This window comes from Molothrus aeneus, chromosome 28 (genome assembly GCF_037042795.1).
Source record: "Molothrus aeneus isolate 106 chromosome 28, BPBGC_Maene_1.0, whole genome shotgun sequence".
Lineage (NCBI taxonomy): Eukaryota > Metazoa > Chordata > Aves > Passeriformes > Icteridae > Molothrus > Molothrus aeneus.
The window spans coordinates 2282750-2303337 of record NC_089673.1 but is presented as its reverse complement, the minus strand read 5'-3'; the positions used below and the strand labels follow the sequence as shown (position 1 = coordinate 2303337).

General features: G+C 49.2%; 2 protein-coding genes across 2 annotated transcripts in view; both read right to left on the bottom strand.

Annotated features, from left to right (window-relative positions):
• LOC136567194 (M1-specific T cell receptor alpha chain-like) overlaps positions 1–20588 on the bottom strand; it is a 109459-nt gene that overhangs the window by 50334 nt on the left and 38537 nt on the right. The window lies entirely within an intron of this gene.
• Positions 7115–19624, bottom strand: LOC136567192 (Ig heavy chain Mem5-like). Its single transcript, XM_066566693.1, has 8 exons — positions 19567–19624; positions 18955–19266; positions 18140–18151; positions 11931–11975; positions 8981–9256; positions 8241–8348; positions 7784–7900; positions 7115–7700 (listed from the first exon to the last, which is right to left on the bottom strand). Exons 1-7 carry the CDS (start codon positions 19622–19624, stop codon positions 7785–7787), a joined length of 927 nt encoding a protein of 308 aa, XP_066422790.1. The 3' UTR covers positions 7115–7700; position 7784.

Here is a 20588-nt window from a genome sequence, read left to right as displayed (position 1 = left end):
GCAGGACTCATTCTTCTCAGCATCAGTATTGCAATTAGCAAGGAGCAGGATTTAGGAAGGAGGGCTGGGAGGTGCAGCAGAGACCAGAGCAGACATTCCCCAGCTGCCCAAGGTTGAAAACCAAGGTTTGTCCCTCTCAGCTGGTGGGGGATAGGTAGTGGAGCAAATATTGACTATGCAGACATGTGCACCTATGGGGATAGGTGGTGGAGCAAATATTGACTGTGCAGGCCCCCACACAGGAGTAAGTGGAATGGCCTGACAAAATCTGTGACTGCATGGAGAGCTCCCATAGGAGCAGGCTCCTGGCAGGAGCTGTGGTCCCATGCAGTGAGTAGCCCATGCCAGAGGAGGTTTTCTGGCAGGGCCCGTGCCCGACAGAGGAGCCACAGTGCCATGGTCACTTCCTGGAGGGCTGCACCCCATGGAAAGGTCTCATTAGGCTTTAGGAGTTTGTGAGGAACTGCAGCCAGAGGGAAGAACCTGCACTGGAGAAGTTCCTGGAGAAATGTCATCCATGGATCGGACTCTGCACTGAAACGAGGGAAGAGAATGAGAAAGAAGACATGGCAAAGAAATCATGTTTTGAAGTGATTCCAAGCCACATTCAACATCCCTGTGCAGAGATCAGGTGGAAGAGGTGTTTCATGATTTGTTCTTATTTCTCACTAACCTATATTGATTTGATTGGCAATGACATAAATTCCTTTCCCCAAGTCAATGTGTTTGTACATGATGGCACTGCTGGGAAATCTTCCTGCCTTATCTGGGCCAACAAACATAAATTGTGTGTTTTTCCTCCTGTCCAGTAGAAGAGGGGCACTGGGACAGCAGCTTGCTGAGCCCCTAGAGGACAACCAAAGTGAACTTACCACACTTCAACTCCTTCTTCCTGGTCAGGTGCTCTGTAGCAGCCACCCTGTAGAGAAATGTCATCCCTGCTGATCTGGCTTTCCTAAACAGCCTGGCTGCATCCAGAACAGCACTGTGGAAGCTCCAGCCACACATCCCCATCATCCCATGGTTCTGCAGCCAAGGCACAGAGGAGAAATGAGGCTGTGCTGGACAGGAGCCCCGGCAATGTGCACTAAACCTGCACTTCCCCAAACTGCAGCCTCTGCAGTTCCCAGGGCAGATCCTCCTGCACCATCAATGGTACCAGCCCTTCTGGCAGCCCTCCCTCCAGTGCCTTCCAGTGCCACCAGGCCAGAGGGACGTTTCCTGCACCTGCCATTGCCTGACAAGAGCCCTGGGCAGCAGCTGCCAGAAAGAAATGCTGAGAGATCTGTCATCCCCATCTGCTGGTTTTTGGTTCACTCTGCTGCACAGCTGCTCCAGGGTGATTCTTGCCCGACAGTAATACTTTGCCGTATCGCCTGGCTCTGCTGCCCGGATCTGCAGTGGGAAGCTGTTCTTGAACTTCTCATCTTTTATCTGAAAGCGATCCTTGAAACCTTCTCCATAGGTGCCATCCTCCTTGTAAATCCATTCCTGAGAGCCCTGTTGGCGCTCTCGGTACCACGAGACGGAGTAGTACCTCATAGAATCCCCCTTCATGCGGCATTGCAAGGTGACTGCTTTTCCCTCTTGCACGGTCACTTCCCTTGGCTGCTCCAAGGTGGCTGCACCGGCGAGTGAGACGGCTGCAGAGAGTAAGAACAAGGAACAATCACTGCAAGATTCAGCAAAGGTCAGGGCAATGCTGGTGGGACCTTGCACTGGCGCTGGACCAGTTCTAGGACAAAATCCTCCTCTTTGAGGCCAGCTGACACAGATGGGCAGAGCTGGTGGCAGCTAGCAAGGCTCACAAGGAAGGAGACACCACATTTCCCTCCATCCTTTTCCCAGTCACACAGGAAGCTTTTTCTGATTTTCCCCAAAGAAGCAGGAGGGATTTATACCATGGCGGGACAAAAAATTCCTTTGTCCTTGCCAAGACAGGATGGTGAGGAACCACTGTCCATTCCCTGAAGCTGCTGTGGGTGAGCAGAGCAAAGACCAAGGGCTGTCCCAGGCAGTGGGGCCTGTGCCCTGTGCTGCCATGGCCCAGCTGGTCTGTGCCAGAGGGGCAGCAGTGGCCCAGGAGCAGTGTCCAGTGCCAGGGCAAAGCGCTGGGCCCCGAGATGTGAGTGCAGCAGGGAGGTGCCCTGCGTGTGCCCAGGCTGCAGGGGAGGCAGCTGGCATGGAGGTGCCGAGCTCAGAGGCACAAGAGGAGCAGGGCTGCTCTGGCCGTGCTCCACAGGCATGGCTGGGCAGCTGGAGCCGGGCACAGCTGCGGCTGCAAGCGCTCAGCACAGCTGCCCAGAGCCCTGCAGAGCCCAGGGCCACGCTCAGCTCCTGGGGCCAGCAGCCCTTGCCTTCACTTACCTACAATGGGCAAGAAGCCCAGGCACAGGGCACTCCACATGGCCAGGCCCGCTCTCAGTGGCCTCTCTGCAGCTTCTCTGGGCCTGCACAACAGCTCTGCCCACACCTGCCCTGCCTGGGCCTCTGTCACTGCTCTCAGGCCCAGGCCCTGCTGGTCCCTCCCTCTGCCTATGACAACACTGAGGGGGAGAGGTGGGGCACCAGCAGCACAACTTGAAGCTCTTGCTGCCCTCCTGCCTGTCTCTCACCCTGCATGGTCCCCATCTTTCTCTTAAGCCCTCTCCATATTCACACTTTGTGTGATCCTGTGAAAGAGCCTCAGGCTTGATTTGGGGTGACTCAGTGGGAACTCTAAATTGGGAAATTCCAGTCCTAAACCACAACAGCCTCCTTTGGCATCCAGTGTGGGGCATGAAGGGTTGAGATAAGAATAGATCTGCCCAGAGTGGGCTGCAGACCAATCTGATCTCAGCATTAGTTGTATCAGGTCTGGAGCCAGTGGTGCCAATGCTGCTGGGGCTGTTCCTGTGGCTGTGGGACCTAACCCTGTGTATGTTCCCTATGAGCTCCCCATGCTGATATTGTGCAGGGCTGTGGGCACTGAGAAGGGGACTGGGGAGAGGACAGCAACTCTCAGCCTCTGGAGGTGGCTCCTGTCAAGTGTTAGAGAAAGATACTGTCCCAAGGATGATCTAGTAGTGCTCCCAGGCAGGTGGAAGCCCATGGCCAGAGACTCTATTTGTCATCAAAATAAAACTGTGTGCGCACAGTGCCTCTTAGAGGTGTCCATATAATCCGGGCTGGGGTGTCTCTACTCTGTCTCCTTGCAGGTTATGTTTCAATACAGGTCACAAAAGAGGAATTTCCCTGGTTGTCAAAGGCTTTGACATAGGCAGGCATAACTAAGGCCCTCCCTACAGAAATCCTAGAATTGACATCTATTTTCAAGGTTGTGCTTTAGAAAGACAGACATTGCCCAGAGCTCTGCATTCCCCAGTCCTGAGTGGTTTTGTAGGGGAAGATCGGGCTCTTATTACTTCAGTTCAGACAACATCTGCTGACTGAAATATGAGGGAAAGAGAGAAAGAGGACTTGCCCTTATAGTCAGGTAATTAACCATCCTGCTAACAAGTTTCTGAGATGGATATGCCCATTTCAGCTCTTCCTTGTATATCCTGAGCTGTTCCACACATGTTTAAGTGGATGAATTGCTTATGGGAGGTTTTCAGAAATGCAATAATGATGATGTCCTGAATGCAACCCCATGTAGTTCTCCTTCCTGCACATAGTCAGGGCACACATCACGCACTGCATCCTGAAAAAATCCAGATAAAAAGAAGTCTGCAGATGAATTAACCTACATATTGTGGTGCTCACTTGGGTGAGTCTTGGGTTTCCTCCTGTCATTTTCTACATACCACTTTTCATTACCAGCATTCCCCCCTCCTTCAGGATTTCCTGACATTTGGGCAAGAGAAATGCTTCTCACAGAATTCAGCAAGACCACAGTTCCTCACTTGTGAATCCAAGGCAAAATCTGTCAGAAAACACCATTCTGATGACAAGTCAGGAATGGGGACTTACTAAGATATTTATCCTGATTTCTATAGAACACCGACGGAAGCCCAGGTGTGAGACTGCTGCAGTTTTTCAGATTGAGATTCCTAAGGAATTTTGAAGGCAGTGCTGCAAGTGCTTCCTGTATTTACTCCATTTCTTCTGTTTTTCCAGCTCTAACCCTGGTTTAGTTTTAAGTTTCAAATGCAGTTTCCCTGAATCTCCTTTCAGCTTCCTGATCCTGGTCTTTCCAAAGCCTCTGTATCACTTTGCAAGAGTTCCCAACTGCTCCTGCTGGCAAGGGCAGAATGCAAAAGAAGAGCAAAGAAGTTTAATTTGTGGCATGACCAGGCACAACACTTCTTGTGGGCTTTGGGTAGTTTCTTTGGTTGTTTTTTTTTTTGCTTTTTATCTCCTGTTTGAGCTATTTGCTGGATTTCATGAATTTGAGTGCTGTGAGAACAATAAACACTTTGGCCAGAAGGTAGCAGGAGAGACCAGAGAAAGAAGTTCAGTTTACATCAACAGATCTAACTTTACCAGGAACTGTTTAATATTTCAGGACACAAACCAGACAGGTTAGATTATACCCAGCAGATGCAGTAATGTGATTATTAGATTGTACTTCTAATGCTGTGTAAGACAGCAGAAGGATTCAGTGGTATAAAAAGTTGTTTAGTATTGCCCATTGTCATGGAGTTCTTCATAATGTTTTCCCATGTAACCTCTTGGAGAGAGCTTTATTCTTTCAGGATGCTTTTAATGCATCTCTGTGGTGGGTCCCAGGGTGAGGTGAGAGATGAGAATCTTGACTCCATGTTTCAGAAGGCTGATTTATTATTTTATGATATATATTATATTAAAAGAAAATGATATCCTAAAACTATACTAAAAGAATAAAGAAAGGATTCATCAGAAGTCTTGAAAGGGAGAGAAAGGAATGAATAACAAAAGCTCGTGACTCTGAGAGAGTCCGAGCCAGCAGACTGTGATTGGCCATTAATTAGAAACAACCAACATGGACCAATCACAGATCCACCTGTTGCATTCCACAGCAGCAGATAATTATTGTTTACATTTCATTTCTGAGGCCTCTCAGCTTCTCAGGAGAAAAAAATCTTGATGAAAGGATTTTTCATAAAATGTGTCTGTGACACATCTCTCTGCCGCTGGAGAGAGCTCTCACCATTTTGAGTTACTTAGCAGGGCAGATGTCAAATACCACACTCTGTGTGTGATTCACTAAGGGGCAGGAAAAATAATGTGCTAGAGGTGAAAATTTTCCTCCAATTACTTTAAAGTTTTGTTGAAGTTCACATTGTGGCTGGTATTGTCACCGAAACTGTGGGAAAAACAAAAAGTCTCCCACAGCATTTTTTAGTTTTAGAGAATCAAGGCATTACTTTATTCTGGCCAAGATGTGTAACAGAAATAATTTCATCCACACATTGCATGGGTTGTGCAGAGAAAATCCTTCCATCACACAAGGTTTCCATTGGAGTTTTCTTGTACTTCTACAGTCAAACCCAGGGAAATTCATTGGTTCAATGTTCATTGCTCCCAAGTTCCACAGTCTGTAGTATTTGGTTTTTTATTGATCCTTTCACCTTGGATGTTATTTTGGTTCTCAGTCTTGGTTCTCTCATTGAACTTTTCCCAGACCAGGTGTCTCTGACCTTGCCAGGGCTGATGTTTGGAGCTGATGTTCATTAATGGTCGTTATCTTTTGTGGATCTTCTGTGCTGCTCCCAGTCTGCTGGGATGTGAAGCTCCTCATGCCTGGAGTGCTGGAACAGTCCTGTGAAAAGAAACTTCAGTTCCTTTCCCCCTGGGCAAAGGTGAACAAAACCCCTGACTAAATGTATATAAAGGTATTTTGAACTACTTCTTATTGCCCCCAGTATGAAAAAGGTATCTCATAAATGCAGAAGGATTGGGTCTGGAAGGGAGCTCTGGAGGGGACTGGGTGTCCCCTGCTCTAGCAGGACTGTCTGGAGCTGTTTGCCAAGGACCACATCCAGGTGGCTTTTGAATGTCTCCAGGGCCAGTGGCTCAACCCCTGGAGATTTGCAAAGGCTCTATGAGCACAATCAAACATGGATGTAAATTAATCTCTAGGAGAAGAGAATAGTACTGTAAAAATGTATTGTACCAAAGAGTTCTCCTTATAATTATCCTCCATTATTTTGGAATCAGGACAATATTGTTTTGTCAGATGTCAGGATAATTCCACATGCAAATCTGCTTCTTTACAGAGGGTATTTTAATGACCTTTCCCTCCTGTGCATCTGATTCCACTGGTTTTGCCTGAGGGAATATTCTGAAAATAGAAATCTGCCTGAGAGATTGGGAAAAAGTGTGGAGTGCTTGAGAAAAAGGTTCTGGGTGTCATTGGAAAATCAGTATAGAAATGTTGGTGAGCAGCTCCCCCTGATTGATGTTGTGGTGGTAGAGTGCACTAAATGTGCATTTCAGTGGATTTGGATTTGCCATGCAAATTTCACAGAGCTTCTGCAGGGGCTGGGGCTCTTGTCTGGGTGTCTGCAGGGCCTGAGGGTGTGAGCAGAGCAAGCTCAGTGCAGCAGCCCTTGCTGTGTGCCGTGCAGAGGCTCTCTTGAGGGCTGCAGGAACTCAGGCAGGGGCAGCAAAGCCTTATTTCCCCTTCAGGATGTGGTTACCTTGTGTTTTCAAAAGCAGGGGAGGGTTGATGCTGCCTGGTGTGACTGAGTCAGAAATGGTGACCACAGCATCCTGCCTGTAGCTTGTGAGAGGGGCATGAGCTGGGGAAGGTGTGGGCTGGGCTCTGTTAGGTAAGAGCCAAGTTGCTATGGAAACTATCACTCCATCAAACCACCCCAGATTATTTTCTGGTGGCCCCTGCCTCCTGTCCCTGAGTGCAAAACAGCAGCAGGGTTTCTTCTCTGCTGACAGGAGCATTTTCCTCCCTCGTGCCTTCAGCAAGGACTCTCCTCACTGAGGCTCCTGAATGTGCCAGAGACATTTCCCTGCACCAAATCTGCAAAAGACAAATTCAGCCAACAAGAAATCTGCAATATCAAAGCTGTGTTTCTGATCCCAGTGGGCTTCTAGGGTAGTTAGATTTCAGCAATTTCCATCCTGGTTTCAGAAGAATAAGCACAAAAAACCAACAAGATTTTGGGCTAGCAGAACTTTATTTTTGTCCCTACTGCAGAAACCTAAAATGCACATGCAATACATTTGGCAGAAGAAAGACAGGCTTAATCAAGAAGTGAACATTATCTAGTTGAATAAAATCAGATTCTACAGAGCTCTTCTTATCTGCAATACACACTTAGTAAATCAATCTAAACCCTAAGCTACAAGAGGCAGCTCGTGGGCTGGAATTCCCCCAGCAGTGCTACTCCAGTTCCTCAGGCAGTAACACAACGTGCCTGGGAAAGGTGCTTCTCAAAGGCATCTCTCAGCAGTGAGCACTGGAGTTTTCAAAGCTACTGAAGCAGGTTGGACACTGGTGTGCAAATGCCAGAAGAGTGGGAGGGATCTCCTTAGCAGGAGGATGAGGATAAATCCACTGTGCTCAGTTGTCAGAGGAGAGGAAAGAGCAAAAGCACTTAAAACTCTTCAGTGTAAATCAGCTGGCCAGGCAGGAGTGAAGAGTGTTGCATGTCTTCAGGGGAAGGTGCTGCCTTGTGTCCTGGCTGGTCTCTGTCAGCAGCTCTGGCCCTGCTTGTTCCACCCCCTTGTGCTGCTGGTTCCCGCTCTTTGCTGCTCTTCTTTGGGTTCATTGCCCATGTCTGGAAGAGCAAAGGGAGGTTTAAAGTACATTTAATGAAATTGGGCCTATGAAGCATTGTTTGATAACTGTGAGCTCCCTTACCTCAGAAAAGAAACAACTTGATGCTCATGAGGGTATTGAAGGCGATGCTCTTTGCCAGCAGGACTCTCAACCCCAACACAGCCATGGACAGCATGTTCCCTCTCTGCCCTCCAGCATCTGCTCAGTGACCAGAAAAGAGGGGAGACATCATGGTCTAGGTTTTGGTGCTGTGATCTTGGCAGAAAGGGGAAAATCCACAGGTGAGAGTTTCAGGGAAAGGAAGAGCAGCAAAAGAACAGCCGAGAGAGAACATGGCAACCAGAGGGGAGCCCAGGGTCTGTCTCTGTTGCTTTTTGCTTCCTGGGGCTTGTGTGTAACTGCAGGAGCAACCTTGGAACAGCGGCTTGTGTGTGCTGAATGTGTTGTGTTCTGAGTCCTCTGCCCTGGAGAAAATACATTTCCATGCCTTTATCCTGCAGAGAGCAATGTAACCTCACATCGTGTTTGGGTAACTCACCTTGTGCTGAGGGCTCTGTGCTGTTACAAACTCTGTCAGTGGCCCCTGACTCTGTTCTGGTTCTGTTTGGTTCCCCAAACCCTGTTATTGGTTCTTCAGCCTCTGCTTCTGTAGCACGATAAAAAAAAGGCATTTTAGACTATATCCACCTTTTATGGAGGATAAAAAGAAAATGTTTAGATGACATTTCTCATAGAACATTGGAGGAAAGTTCAGAGTGGGCCTCAGCTGGTCAGGAATAATTCCAACATTAATTTGAGCAGACAATTTCTCCATGCAGTTGCAAGAAACAGAAGAATTCCTGCATTGTGTCGTTTTACTCTTTGAGTGACCTTCAGGACTAAAAGAGTAAACATGCCAAATATAACAATTGATTTAATTAAAAAACCCTGACAACACACCCCACCTTTAACTTTGTGTTCATATTGAAAGGGCTGTTCCAACTTGTACTGCAGGCGGTTTCCTGCTCTAGGCTAAAGTATTCAGTCATAAGGAAATTCACATTTTGAAGCAATAGATTGTGTCTTTTCTCCCCAGAAAAGTATCTCAAAGTAATTAAACAGTTGAAAAACCATTTCTTTTAGATGCTTTGAAACATCTTTCATTTTTCCCTGCTGAAATCCCAAATGTCTTTCTTATTTCTGCTGGCTGCCCAGGGCAGTGCTGTCCAGAAGGAGAACACCAAGCCCCACAGGCCACTGTCTCCAGAAATAAGTGACAGCTGTGCCACCAAACTGTACCTGGCTTTGCTGTTATCGTGCGGTTGCCGAATTTGGCCGTGCAGGTCACCTCTGTGTCTTTTGTCACCCTGACCACTTTAATTGCATTGTACAACCCCTGTGACGTCAGAATGGATGGGCTCTGTTCATAGACCACCTCCTGAGAGGGCATCTCCAAGCTGAAGTTCTTTGTAGTGAAGTTCCTTGCCAAACAAGCTGCTTTCCCAGAGCTGCCCCCTCCTTCCAGTTTCTTTGATTTCATCACAATGACTTGAGGATCAGAAGTTTTTGAAATGCCTGAAAAGAAAAGCAAGGTTTGGACAGGATTGATTTTACTGCAGGCTTGCCTGGCTGCTGAGTGACCCAAAATTCACATATGCTTTATCTGTGACTAATTTGTAGCATTAGCAATCACTTTTTGTGGTCTTTATTTCTTGCTGCTTCTTCCAAAAGATCAAATTTAAAGACAGAAATTGGTATGGGGGACATATTTAATAGGAGATTTAATCCCACAGGATCACAACTACCTTTTGCCAAAGCTTGTGCTTGTAAGTGAACCTTTGATTTTATAATAGACCTACAAACAAGAGGGGAGCTTTGATGAATGCCACTCCAAGACTCCACTTATTCTGCTTTCTCAGCCATTTAATTCCAAAACATAACAATTCTACCTGGATTGCCTTGCACATTCATGACAGACATAAATAAATCCTGTTTTTATTTTACGCTCCCCACTAGACACCCAACAGAAATCCAACACATTACCTTGGCTGAACCAGTTCAGTTGAATCCAATCTCTGAACAATTTATTAAGATTAAACTAGTACAGAAATGTTGCATAAGATTTTATTTCATGCTTTTGTACCCTTCTCTCCTATCAGTGTTGTATTTTTAACTCTGACACAAAAGATAGTCTTAGGAACTTGTATGCCAACTTCCACAGACACTTTATTTCCCTTTAGACAGTCCAAGTGTGACTTTAAACCCAACACTGATTATTGCAATCTTATTAAGAAATCTGAATAAGTGGATAGATGTAGGTCCCAAGGAAATTCAGAATGATAGCAGACAGAACTTGGAGTTCAAGTTCTTTGGCAACATCGGGAAGTGGAATAAGAATATTTTTACATATGAATTGTCTAGCTGCATGCAAAAGATTACACATAGAAAGTAAAATTAGTGACTGAAAAACATGAATGAATGTCTGCATAAATTTTAGGGGGAATAAAATACTTGCAAAGGGGGAAACTGAAAGAGTATCAACTCAGAAAATGGTAATGTATAAAGGATACCTACTTGGCTCCACGGTCAGTTGAGTTCCATTCCCAAAGACAAGAGCAGCAGTAACTCACAGTTAAAATGCGTAAATCAAAAAGGGCTCGCTTTGCTATTCTTCCTCTACACATTTCCTTCCCAGTTGCACCATGATTGGCCAGAGCCTGTCAGTCCTGTGCATTCTGTGTTCTCTGAGAAGACCTTGAAAGGCTTTTCATGTGGTCTCCTCTCCAGGCTTTCCAAAGAGCCAGAACACAAACAGGCTGCTTCTCTGCAGTAGCTCCCTGGGCAGGATCTTCAGCACGCAATAATGCACACAGTGCAATTGTAGTTCCGAGAGCAGAAGATTTGTTTTATCTGGCCCCAGAAGGCTCACCCGTGTCCCACTTGTTTGCATTCCCTGACAGTACAGCCATGAATTCCTACCACTGCTTGCTTCTGGAAGGGATTAATCTTTTCTGTTTATGTTCAAATTTATTTGAACAAAAGGGGGAGGTTGCTCACATCCTGGAAACTTTGGCTTCAACACATTAAGTATTTCAGCAGACTCAGAAGGGACTTTGATACTTCAGGTTCAATGTATTTTACTGCCAAACATAATTCCAGACTTTGCAGCTCTGAAAGTATCCTGTCATTAGCTAGAAAAAGAAAGCCATTGAACAGCAAGGAAAGTAGAGGTCTTTCTGCAGAATGGTAAATTTACATTCCTTTGTCCCTTTGGAATTGGAAGTGCAGTGAGATTGTTCCCAAATCCACATTTATTCCCATGTAACATATCCTACAGACATGGACAGATATTAGGCAGCACCCAAGGCAGTCCCACATCTTTCGGAAATAGAGCAAGAGGTTTTAAGGATGGAAAATAACGTGGGATATTCTTGCCGCACTTTAAAGTCATGCAGTCCTCTGAAAGCAAAGCAACAATTCCTGAGGGATGCACCTGATACTTTAGGACCACAGAGGTCACTATCAAAACTCCTCTGCCACCCCAACATTCCCATTTCCCTAGAAAAGCTTGGGGTCACCTGCACCTTTATTGTTCACTACAGAACTCCAAACAAAGATAGGAATAAGTAACGCTGCTTATAATCCCTACTCCCCACCTTGCTCTTTGCAGAACCCACACAACCTGGGAGCCAATTTTCTTTCATTCCAGGAGCTCTTGGAAATGAGGCACTTGTGAGAATTTAAGCCCAAGGCTATTTCACCTCCTTCCTGCTCTGTCCCCAGGGCAGTGGACACTGTCAGTGTGGTGCCAGTGTCAAACGAGAACTTCTCCAACCAGGAGTTACAGATGTGTCTCAAACTCCTCATACTGGGAGCTCTTCACTGAGCTCTGCATTCCTGCCCCAAGTCAGTCAGTGCAAGCCCGCTGGAGAATTGGACACTGGACAGTAAATTTGGGGCAGAGTGCTGCCCAAAGTGGGAATAAGTTATCACAGGCTAAGCAGTGCCCTGCTGGTGTTTGGGGATCATGGATTAATGCTGTATGCAGAGTCAGCCCAGTTGTTCCTGGGAAACCTTCCTGAGCAGATCCAAGCTGAGGGTTTGGCTTGAAAGCCTGGCTGGAGAGTGAGTGCATTCAAGGGATTATTGCAGCTGAAAATCCTTTCATTGAACCCAACCCTTTAAATTCCCTTGTTCTCCCCCACATTAATTGTCAGTGAAGTTTTAGGAAGAAAGAAATGTCACTTACTTGGTTCAACTGTGAGAGTCGTCCCTGGTCCAAATATAAGCTTATCTGTCTTCACTCTGCTAAGACTTATTCCAATAACTCACTCTTTCCTCGTGGTGTTCAAAAGTGTTCCAAAAACAGCTGATTAAAATTCATTAGTCCTAATTATCCATGGGTGCAAGTCCATGAGAGGATCCAGAAGTAGATTTACTTCCAAAACTGGAAAGGGAATAAAGGTTAATTGAATTGTTTCAAATAGCTTCATTGAGTATAGAATTTTCAACTTCTCCCTTTCTTCCACCTTTTAGAACCTTCATGAGCTCTTTTATATATCCAGGATACAAGGAAATACAGGAAGAATGTTGTTTTTCTCTTCTTAATCCTTAGAGTCACCCATCTCCTTTCTTTCCCAAAATTTCTCACCTTCTTTCCCTCTTTCTGTTTTTGTACAGGTCCCTATGCTGTTCATATCATTGTGGTAACCCAGTCCAAAACACAGTGATATATTTCATAACAAAAACTGTCTCTGTTCCACTACACAGAATATTGGATTATTCAGGCAGTCACATGACATCTTCAGTGGTTTGAGATCCAATGCACCACATAAAGAAACACCACATGGCTTTCAAGGAAGGATCTCAAATAATATCATAGGGGTTGAGTTGTAAATGAGAACTTGGGTGTTATGTGACACCTGTGAAAGGTCTGATGGAGTTTAGCTGGATAGAAAGCAGAAAAATTATCAGTACCTCTGGTGTTATTTCAGAGCATTTCTTGCAATGCAGTCTAATCCCCCTACTTCTCTTCTTGTCGGTACTAGTGGTAGTGTGAACAGAGTTCTGGGACGTAGCAGGCTGTCTCTGGGGGTGTTGGGAAGGATTGGATTAAAAACAGAAGACACAGGAGCGTTGTAAATTGCTGAAGTGACCTTCCAGCTGGGAATTACCCTTGGCAGCCCAGGGTGAATGCATCCAGGGATCCTCTAGCATGGATGCAGTTTAGATGCCAGGTCTCTCCTTGCCTCTGCCTGGCTGTTGCTCAGGGATTCCCCCAGGTTAGCAAGGTCTGGAAATAATTGTACTCTGAGTGTGTCTGCGGCTGTTCCATCTGCTGACTGTCGTGCCTAACTTAAGTGATGGTGGCTGTCCTAGTTTGAAAGACAAGTGCCTGCCAAGGAAGACAGGAACCACCCATGGAGTGGAGAATATTCCCTCCAAATTAATACAACTTTGAAATAAAGTGACTTTCTGGCACACACAGAGGAAAGGGAATAACAGTTCTTTACCAGTATGTGTATGTATAACAACTCAAACAAACAACAGCAGTAGCACCAAACTGACCCAGACACCCAGGCCCGGCCTCTCTCGGCCGCAGGCGCTTTCCCCTTCGGTGCAGTTCCGGGCACAGCCAGCAGGGGCGCTGCTGGCTCCCGGCCGGGCAGGGCGGGTGCGGTGATTCCCCCGCGCCAGCAGGGGGCGCTGTGGCGCGAGCTCGGCCACCTCTCTGCATGTGGGTACTGGTGGGTGGGCAGGCAGGAGAGATGGAGAAGGGGCTCCCTTTACAATCCCACAGGAGCAGCCAGTCCCGGTGCCCCTCTGGATACTGAAACCAGCTCCAGCAGGAACCTTGGAGCAGCAGGCTGCAACGGCAGAGGTGAGAACACTCACAGTGGTAAACCAAGTGTAGGGGAAATTCTGAAGCTGCAGCAGGAGCCACGGGTGTCTGGGGAGACAAGGGTTGTCAAATTATAGTGTCGCAAAAATCTCTGAAGCAGTGGCAGACAACAGCAGGCCTGGGTGGGGGATTGCTCCTTTGGACAGCTCACTGGCAATGGCTGGTGCTGGAATCAGCAGTGTGCTCCTGCCTCCCTGCTCCTGGTGTAGCACACACTGGTTCTAGGCTTGCAAGTGACAGGGAAGTAGAGAATCAAGCTGACAATCCCTACTCACAGTGCCAAAGGAAAAGAAAGAAGGAAAAACAGGCAAAAAGCGCAGGGCAACAGTGTCACCAGTCAGACACCCTTGCCGTGTGGCTCCTGAGTTGAGCAGCCCCGCTGGAAGGAAGCAGCAGCCCCTGGCCCCCAACTCTCAGGGGATCCCTGCTGCTCCTCGCCCATCGAGATACTTCCTGAGCCAGGGGAGTCAATGACCATTCTGAACACAAAACAAAGACAAGCCCATGAATGGGTAGGGAATTTAAGCCATTCCCAAGACAGATATATGGGTAGAAAACATGAGAGGAATGGGAAGAAATAGGTGAGGCTTTTGTGGGACAAATGGGACATCCCTGGGCTCTGGCCCTCATGGGGTGCTTGAAGCGTGTCAGGTGTCTGCTGGCAGGACAGCACAGCTGAGCACACGCAGTCAGGAGTTTTCTGGCACGTACTGATGTGAGCTTACTAACACAAATGGCTGTGAGCTGGACCTGTGTGTGCCACTGAGGCAGAATTGGTGGTTGGGGCAGCCTTGGCTGCGGTGACCATGCACTGTTTGAGCTCAGGATCCTGGGAGAAGAGAGCAATGCAAAAACAGGACTGGAGCCCTGGGCTTCAGGAGAGCAGAATTTGGGATCTTCTGGGAGGAATCCCAAGGGTTATGGTCCTGGACAGAGGAGGGGTCTAGGAGAGCTGCTCACATACAGAGATTTGCTTTTTGAACCTCAAGAATAGTTTCTCTTGACAAAGCAGTAAGTCAAGCTTTGTGTCACATGTCCAAAATGATGAACGAAGGGCTCCTAAATCAACTCATAACTGGTTAATACAGAAGGTTCCTGCTGAGTTGTTCAACTGGCCATGATGATCAACTGTCAAAAATGACCTGTTTGCAAGAGCCAAGATCTCAGGTTGAATGGTGAGGAAATTGGTCTTGGACAATTAGGTGGGGTGTTGTGCTGTTTCAGTAATTCTGGTAAATCCATTTTGTGTATGTGCACAGAGTTGTCTGAGGAAAAATAGATGAAGTAAAGCCACCATGTTTTCCTCCTTCAAGAGAAGGGAGAGAGACTGTGTGTGGTGGTTCAGGTGTTTTCAGTCACTGTGGTACGTAGTTCACACTGTGCTAGGCAGTTCTACAAAAACATCTGGGGGGGTTTTCCTTGCCAGGTGATGTCTCCTCTTTCATGTCTTTGTAGTGCTGCCTTTTGTTTTCCTGTCCCTCTACACTGCTCTACTTCTGAACATCTAACACTGTTCCAGAGGATCCCCTAAACTAAAAATAACATTATCATCCTTGCTTTTTTTGGCAGAGTGGACAGTTATTGTTCATCTAACTAGAATATTGCTCTCACACTTTGGAACGGAATATTGTTGTTAGAAGTGCCTCAGAGAAAGGATCTGGTTACTGATTTGTCTTTTAACACACAACAAGTTAGGGTTAAACACTTGAAAGGTTTTCTGGGAAGCATCTCTCAAGCTTATAACTTTTCAAGTTATTTTCATTCTAGATTTACTAAGTTTTCTAGACCTTCAAGCATTAGTCTCCTCAAAGCCTATTTGCATGCCAAAGGAAAAATCAGTCCATGTTTAAGAATTGTTCAGGATTTATTTTGGTTCAGCTGATGGTGCTTTAATTGACTCTATTTGCTGTTGTTATCGTTGACTGAAGTTGGCTTTTAATTTGATTGTTATCTTAATCATAACATTAGTGGTAGCCTGCAATTGTGGACCATTTTCCTAATCCTACTGCAATAACCAGTGATGTTTTGAACTTTAACAGTTGGTGGACGTTAGGATTTTTCCTCTTCTTTCTCTCAGGGAATTTTTCCCATTTTGTTGCCTGTAAGTTCCTTGCCACAGGAGAATGCTCAGAGCAATATCACCAAGAGAAGTTACTTTTCAATAATTTGCCGAAGCACCTGGCTTTGGAAAGAAGGGGAAGAACAAGCATTCTCATTTCACCAGTCTATTGGCTGCTTCCTGGAGCTGGACAAGTCCATTGCTGGTCACAGCTTGTTGAGGAGGGCTGCAATCCTGGCAGAGTAGATAGGAGAAAATTCGATTGAGAAAAGATGAGTAAAAGCTCTTTCTTTCTCCCTTGCACAAATCAAAGGCCCGTGCTGGAGGACTGCAAGGAATTTGTGTGACAAATTTCCCTGCCAGCAATTTCTTGTCTGTACAAAATGCGCCCAGATCTCCCAAGCTCTCCTTATATGTCAGCTGTTCCCTTCCTTGTGTTCATGGCCCTTCACTGCATTTGTTCCCCTCTGTCCATGTCCGTCCCAGGCCTGGGAGCCCAGCAGGGCACACATTGGTCCCCAGTCCCAGCAGTGCTGAGCTGAAGAGGATTCCTCCCCAGGGAGAAAGGAGTCAGGACAACATGCCAGGAGGCTGCACAAACAAACGCGGCTGGGAAAACGTGGGCCCAGTGCTGAATGGGATGGGGACCAGGTGACACAGGATATGGGACAGGGCTGAGGTCCTGAATGCTTTCTTCACCTCAGGCTTCAGCAGCCAGATCAGCCTTCAGAAATTTCATTTCCCACAGCCCAGGAGGAGAGGCTGGGAGGAGGAATATGTACCCTTGCACAATCCATGTCACTGAACCATGGCCATAATGAAAGGATTTGTCTGGGTTTGCAGGGAAGTCAGTGCTGGGAGCTCAACTGAATGAAGAATGCACAACATCCACTCTCTCCTCACCCAGCAAGACCCTTTGTCTGCCTGTTGAAGGCTGTCAATGTGGCTAAGCCAAATCCCCACTTCCCAAAGCCATGCTGACTGTCCCTAAAGAAAAAGGGCTGGGAGCCAAGGCAAGGCACAGAGGAGAAATGAGGCTGTGCTGGACAGGAGCCCAGGCAATGTGCACTAAACCTGCACTTCCCCAAACTGCAGCCTCTGCAGTTCCCAGCACAGATCCTCCTGCACCATCAATGGTACCAGCCCTTCTGGCAGCCCTCCCTCCAGTGCCTTCCAGTGCCACCAGGCCAGAGGGACGTTTCCTGCACCTGCCATTGCCTGACAAGAGCCCTGGGCAGCAGCTGCCAGAAAGAAATGCTGAGAGATCTGTCATCCCCATCTGCTGGTTTTTGGTTCACTCTGCTGCACAGCTGCTCCAGGGTGGTTCTGCTCCACAGTAATACGTTGCTGCATCGCCTGGGGTTGCTGCCAGGAGCTGCAGAGTGAAGCTGTTCATGGAGCTCTGCACTCTTCCTTTAAAGCGATCTTTGAAACCTTCTCCATAATCCTCACCGTCCCTGTAAATCCGTTCCAGAGAGCCCCGTGGACCCTGACGGAACCAGTACATGAGGTAGCTGCTCATAACACCTCCCTTCATGCTGCAGTGGAAGGTGACTTCATCTCCCTCTCGCACAGTCGCTTCCCTGGGGTTCTGCTCCAAGGTCACCTGGCCAGTGACTGCTGCAGAGAGCAAGAACGAGCCACAGTCATTCTAGGATTCAGCAGAGATCAGGGCAATTCTGGCGGGGCTTTGGACTGGCACAGGACCTGTGGGAGGCCAAAATCCTCCTCTTGGAAGCCAGCTGACACAGATGGGCAGAGCTGGTGGCAGCTAGCAAGGCTCACAAGGAAGGAGACACCACATTTCCCTCCATCCTTTTCCCAGTCACACAGGAAGCTTTTACTGATTTTCCCCAAAGAAGCAGGAGGGATTTATACCATGGCGGGACAAAAAATTCCTTTGTCCTTGCCAAGACAGGATGGTGAGGAACCCACTGTCCATTCCCTGAAGCTGCTGTGGGTGAGCAGAGCAAAGACCAAGGGCTGTCCCAGGCAGTGGGGCCTGTGCCCTGTGCTGCCATGGCCCAGCTGGTCTGTGCCAGAGGGGCAGCAGTGGCCCAGGAGCAGTGTCCAGTGCCAGGGCAAAGCGCTGGGCCCCGAGATGTGAGTGCAGCAGGGAGGTGCCCTGCGTGTGCCCAGGCTGCAGGGGAGGCAGCTGGCATGGAGGTGCCGAGCTCAGAGGCACAAGAGGAGCAGGGCTGCTCTGGCCGTCCTCCACAGGCATGGCTGGGCAGCTGGAGCCGGGCACAGCTGCGGCTGCAAGCGCTCAGCACAGCTGCCCAGAGCCCTGCAGAGCCCAGGGCCACGCTCAGCTCCTGGGGCCAGCAGCCCTTGCCTTCACTTACCTACAATGGGCAAGAAGCCCAGGCACAGGGCACTCCACATGGCCAGGCCCGCTCTCAGTGGCCTCTCTGCAGCTTCTCTGGGCCTGCACAACAGCTCTGCCCACACCTGCCCTGCCTGGGCCTCTGTCACTGCTCTCAGGCCCAGGCCCTGCTGGTCCCTCCCTCTGCCTATGACAACACTGAGGGGGAGAGGTGGGGCACCAGCAGCACAACTTGAAGCTCTTGCTGCCCTCCTGCCTGTCTCTCACTCTTTGTGGTGCAGTAACAGACCATTTGTTAGGCAGGAAATGCTGTGGTGGGCTAAGAGTGACGTGGTTCTGAGGGGCCAGCCCTGGCCTTTCTCTCAGGGAGTCTCGCAGGCTGCGACTTTGGAGGTGACCAGGGAGGCTGTCAGCTTGTCCTTCCCCTGGCTCTGCTGGCCCTGGCTCTGCTGGGCGTCTCCTCCCATATGGGACACCCCAGGATCTCAGCTCGGCTTGGCCAGGCCACCCCTAAGCCAAAGTGCTCCTCACCCTGCTCCCAGCACTCTGGCCCTGCACCCTATAGGCTCCCCAGTGGTGACACTTCTCCAGCTGCCTCTTCCTCTCAAAGCCTTCGCGGATCCCTGCCCAGCAGCAAAGGCAGCCCAGGACTCTGCAGGTGCTTTGCATGTTCCACTTAAGAAGGGGACCAAGGAAGGCTGAGTGAGACTGGAGCCAGGCAGTCACCAGGCTGACTGCATGACAGAAAAACCTTGAACCTCCTCTACAGAGTAGAACATTGCAATTGGGACTCAGGGGAAGGAAAGTCTCAGTGCTGGGAAAGGAGCTCTTGATGAAAGGCCAGGATCACTGGTGCTGCGTGGGGATGGCACCTGATTTCTTAGGAACAGCCCTGAAGCACTTTGGAATTCACCATCTCCAAATTTCATGGGTGCTGATCCAGACCCGAGCTGGTTTGTGTTAAAGCCAGGCTGGGTTTCCTGTGCCCGTGTGAACAGCGCAGAAGTAGCGGGCAGAGTCGCGGGGCTGCAGGGTCAGCAGGGAGAGATAAACCTCGGCCCGGGAATTGTCCCGGGACATCTTGGCCCTCCCCTGCACTGACTGGTCAAAATAAACAGCTGTCGCATCAAAACTAATAAAGGACACCCACTCTGGGCTTCCTCCGGGTGCCTGACGGTACCACCAAATATGATAATTCTCGAAGGTGAATCCGGATCCACGGCAGGAGAGGGTGATGGAGTCCCCGGGCGCTCGCTGCCCTCCGCCGGCCTCCTGCAGCCTCGGCTGTGCGCAGAGCCCTGCGGAGGGAGAGCGCAGGGATCGGGCGGGGCGCGGCCGCGGACCGAGGGCGCTGTCCCGGTGTCCCGGTGCCCCCGGCCCGGCACAGCCACAGCCGCCAGCCCCGGCCCACAGCCCCTGTCCCTGGGTCTGCCCCGGCCTTTGCCCGTGTTCCCTGCCCTGCCTCTGCCCCTGTCCTTTCCCCAGCCTCTGGCCTTGTGCCCGTCCCTGTTCGTGCTCCTGCTCCTGTCGCTGCCTGTCGCTGTGGCTGTGCCTGGTTGCCCCGGCCGGGCTCGCTGCCCTCCCCGGCCGGCTCTCACCTGCCGGCCCCAGGGCCAAGGCCAAGGCCAGCAGCCCCGGCCCCGGCCCGGCCAACATCGCGTCCGGCGCCGCGGCAGCCGCACAGGAGCCGAGCGGAGCCGCGCTCGGGCCGCTCCCGCCCGGCCCCGCCTCGCCGGGGCAGCGCCGGCGCCTCTGCCCGCCCCGACACACCCGCCCCGGGCCCCGGGACCGCGGCCCCGCCGGGCGGGACAGGCAGCGGTGCACGAAGGGACGAGCGACAGCGCCGCGTGAGGCTTTATTTTCTCTTCGTCAGCAAAGAGCGGTATAGACACGAGGCTCTGAAACCTCTTGCTTGGAGGCCGTTTTTGTTGCTCCCACTGTCTCGCCAGTGAGTGACTGGGGTTGGGCAATAAGCTGTGATGGGACACAGCAGCACCACTTTTGCCGATTGAGCAAAGGAATATCCCATTCTGTAATATTTCTTTCTCAGAAATAAAGCTCACGGAAAGGAGGAAAGGGGACATTCGGAGTGATGGCCTTTGTCTTCCCAAGGAATCATTCTGTGAAAGACCGATTTTCCTAGAAATGGCTAAAAACCTCCCTGTTGATGGAGAAGTAGGGCAGAATGTCCTCATTTTTCCTGTACTGCAGACTCAGCTTTCTTTGCTTTTCAGCTGCTGATGTGGAGCATCTCTCCAAGTTTAAAAGGCTGTCAGAGCTGGACCTGTTTAGCATAGAGAAGGAGAAGCTGGTTGGGGTTGCACTTTGACAATAAGCCTGGCAGCAAACTAGGATAAAGTTAGAGCAAGGCATTTTCCAATTGCTCGCAATTCTACTCTAAATCGAATTAGCAATAAAGCAGAAGCCCTGCGGTGTGCAGTAAAGGCCAGGAATACCTGAGGTACACAGCGGTGGCACCTGACTTCTTGCAAACAGCCTTGAGACGCATTGGCTCCAGGCCCTGGCAACTCTCACCTTCCCGGCATCTAAAGCAGCCTCTGCTGGGCCCCGGGAGGTTTGTGTTAAAGCTCATCTGCATTTCCTGTCCCCGTGGGACGGC

What these genes read in the sequence shown, in the direction of transcription:
- LOC136567192 (XM_066566693.1), bottom strand. Translation starts at nt 19,624, where the DNA reads ATGTTGGCCGGGCCGGGGCCGGGGCTGCTGGCCTTGGCCTTGGCCCTG. An exon ending in CACGATAACAGCAAAGCCAG is followed by an intron (nt 8,349 to 8,980) that starts GTACAGTTTGGT and finishes ATCGTGCTACAG; the next exon opens with AAGCAGAGGCTGAAGAACCA. An exon ending in CACAGAGCCCTCAGCACAAG is followed by an intron (nt 7,901 to 8,240) that starts GTGAGTTACCCA and finishes GTCACTGAGCAG; the next exon opens with ATGCTGGAGGGCAGAGAGGG.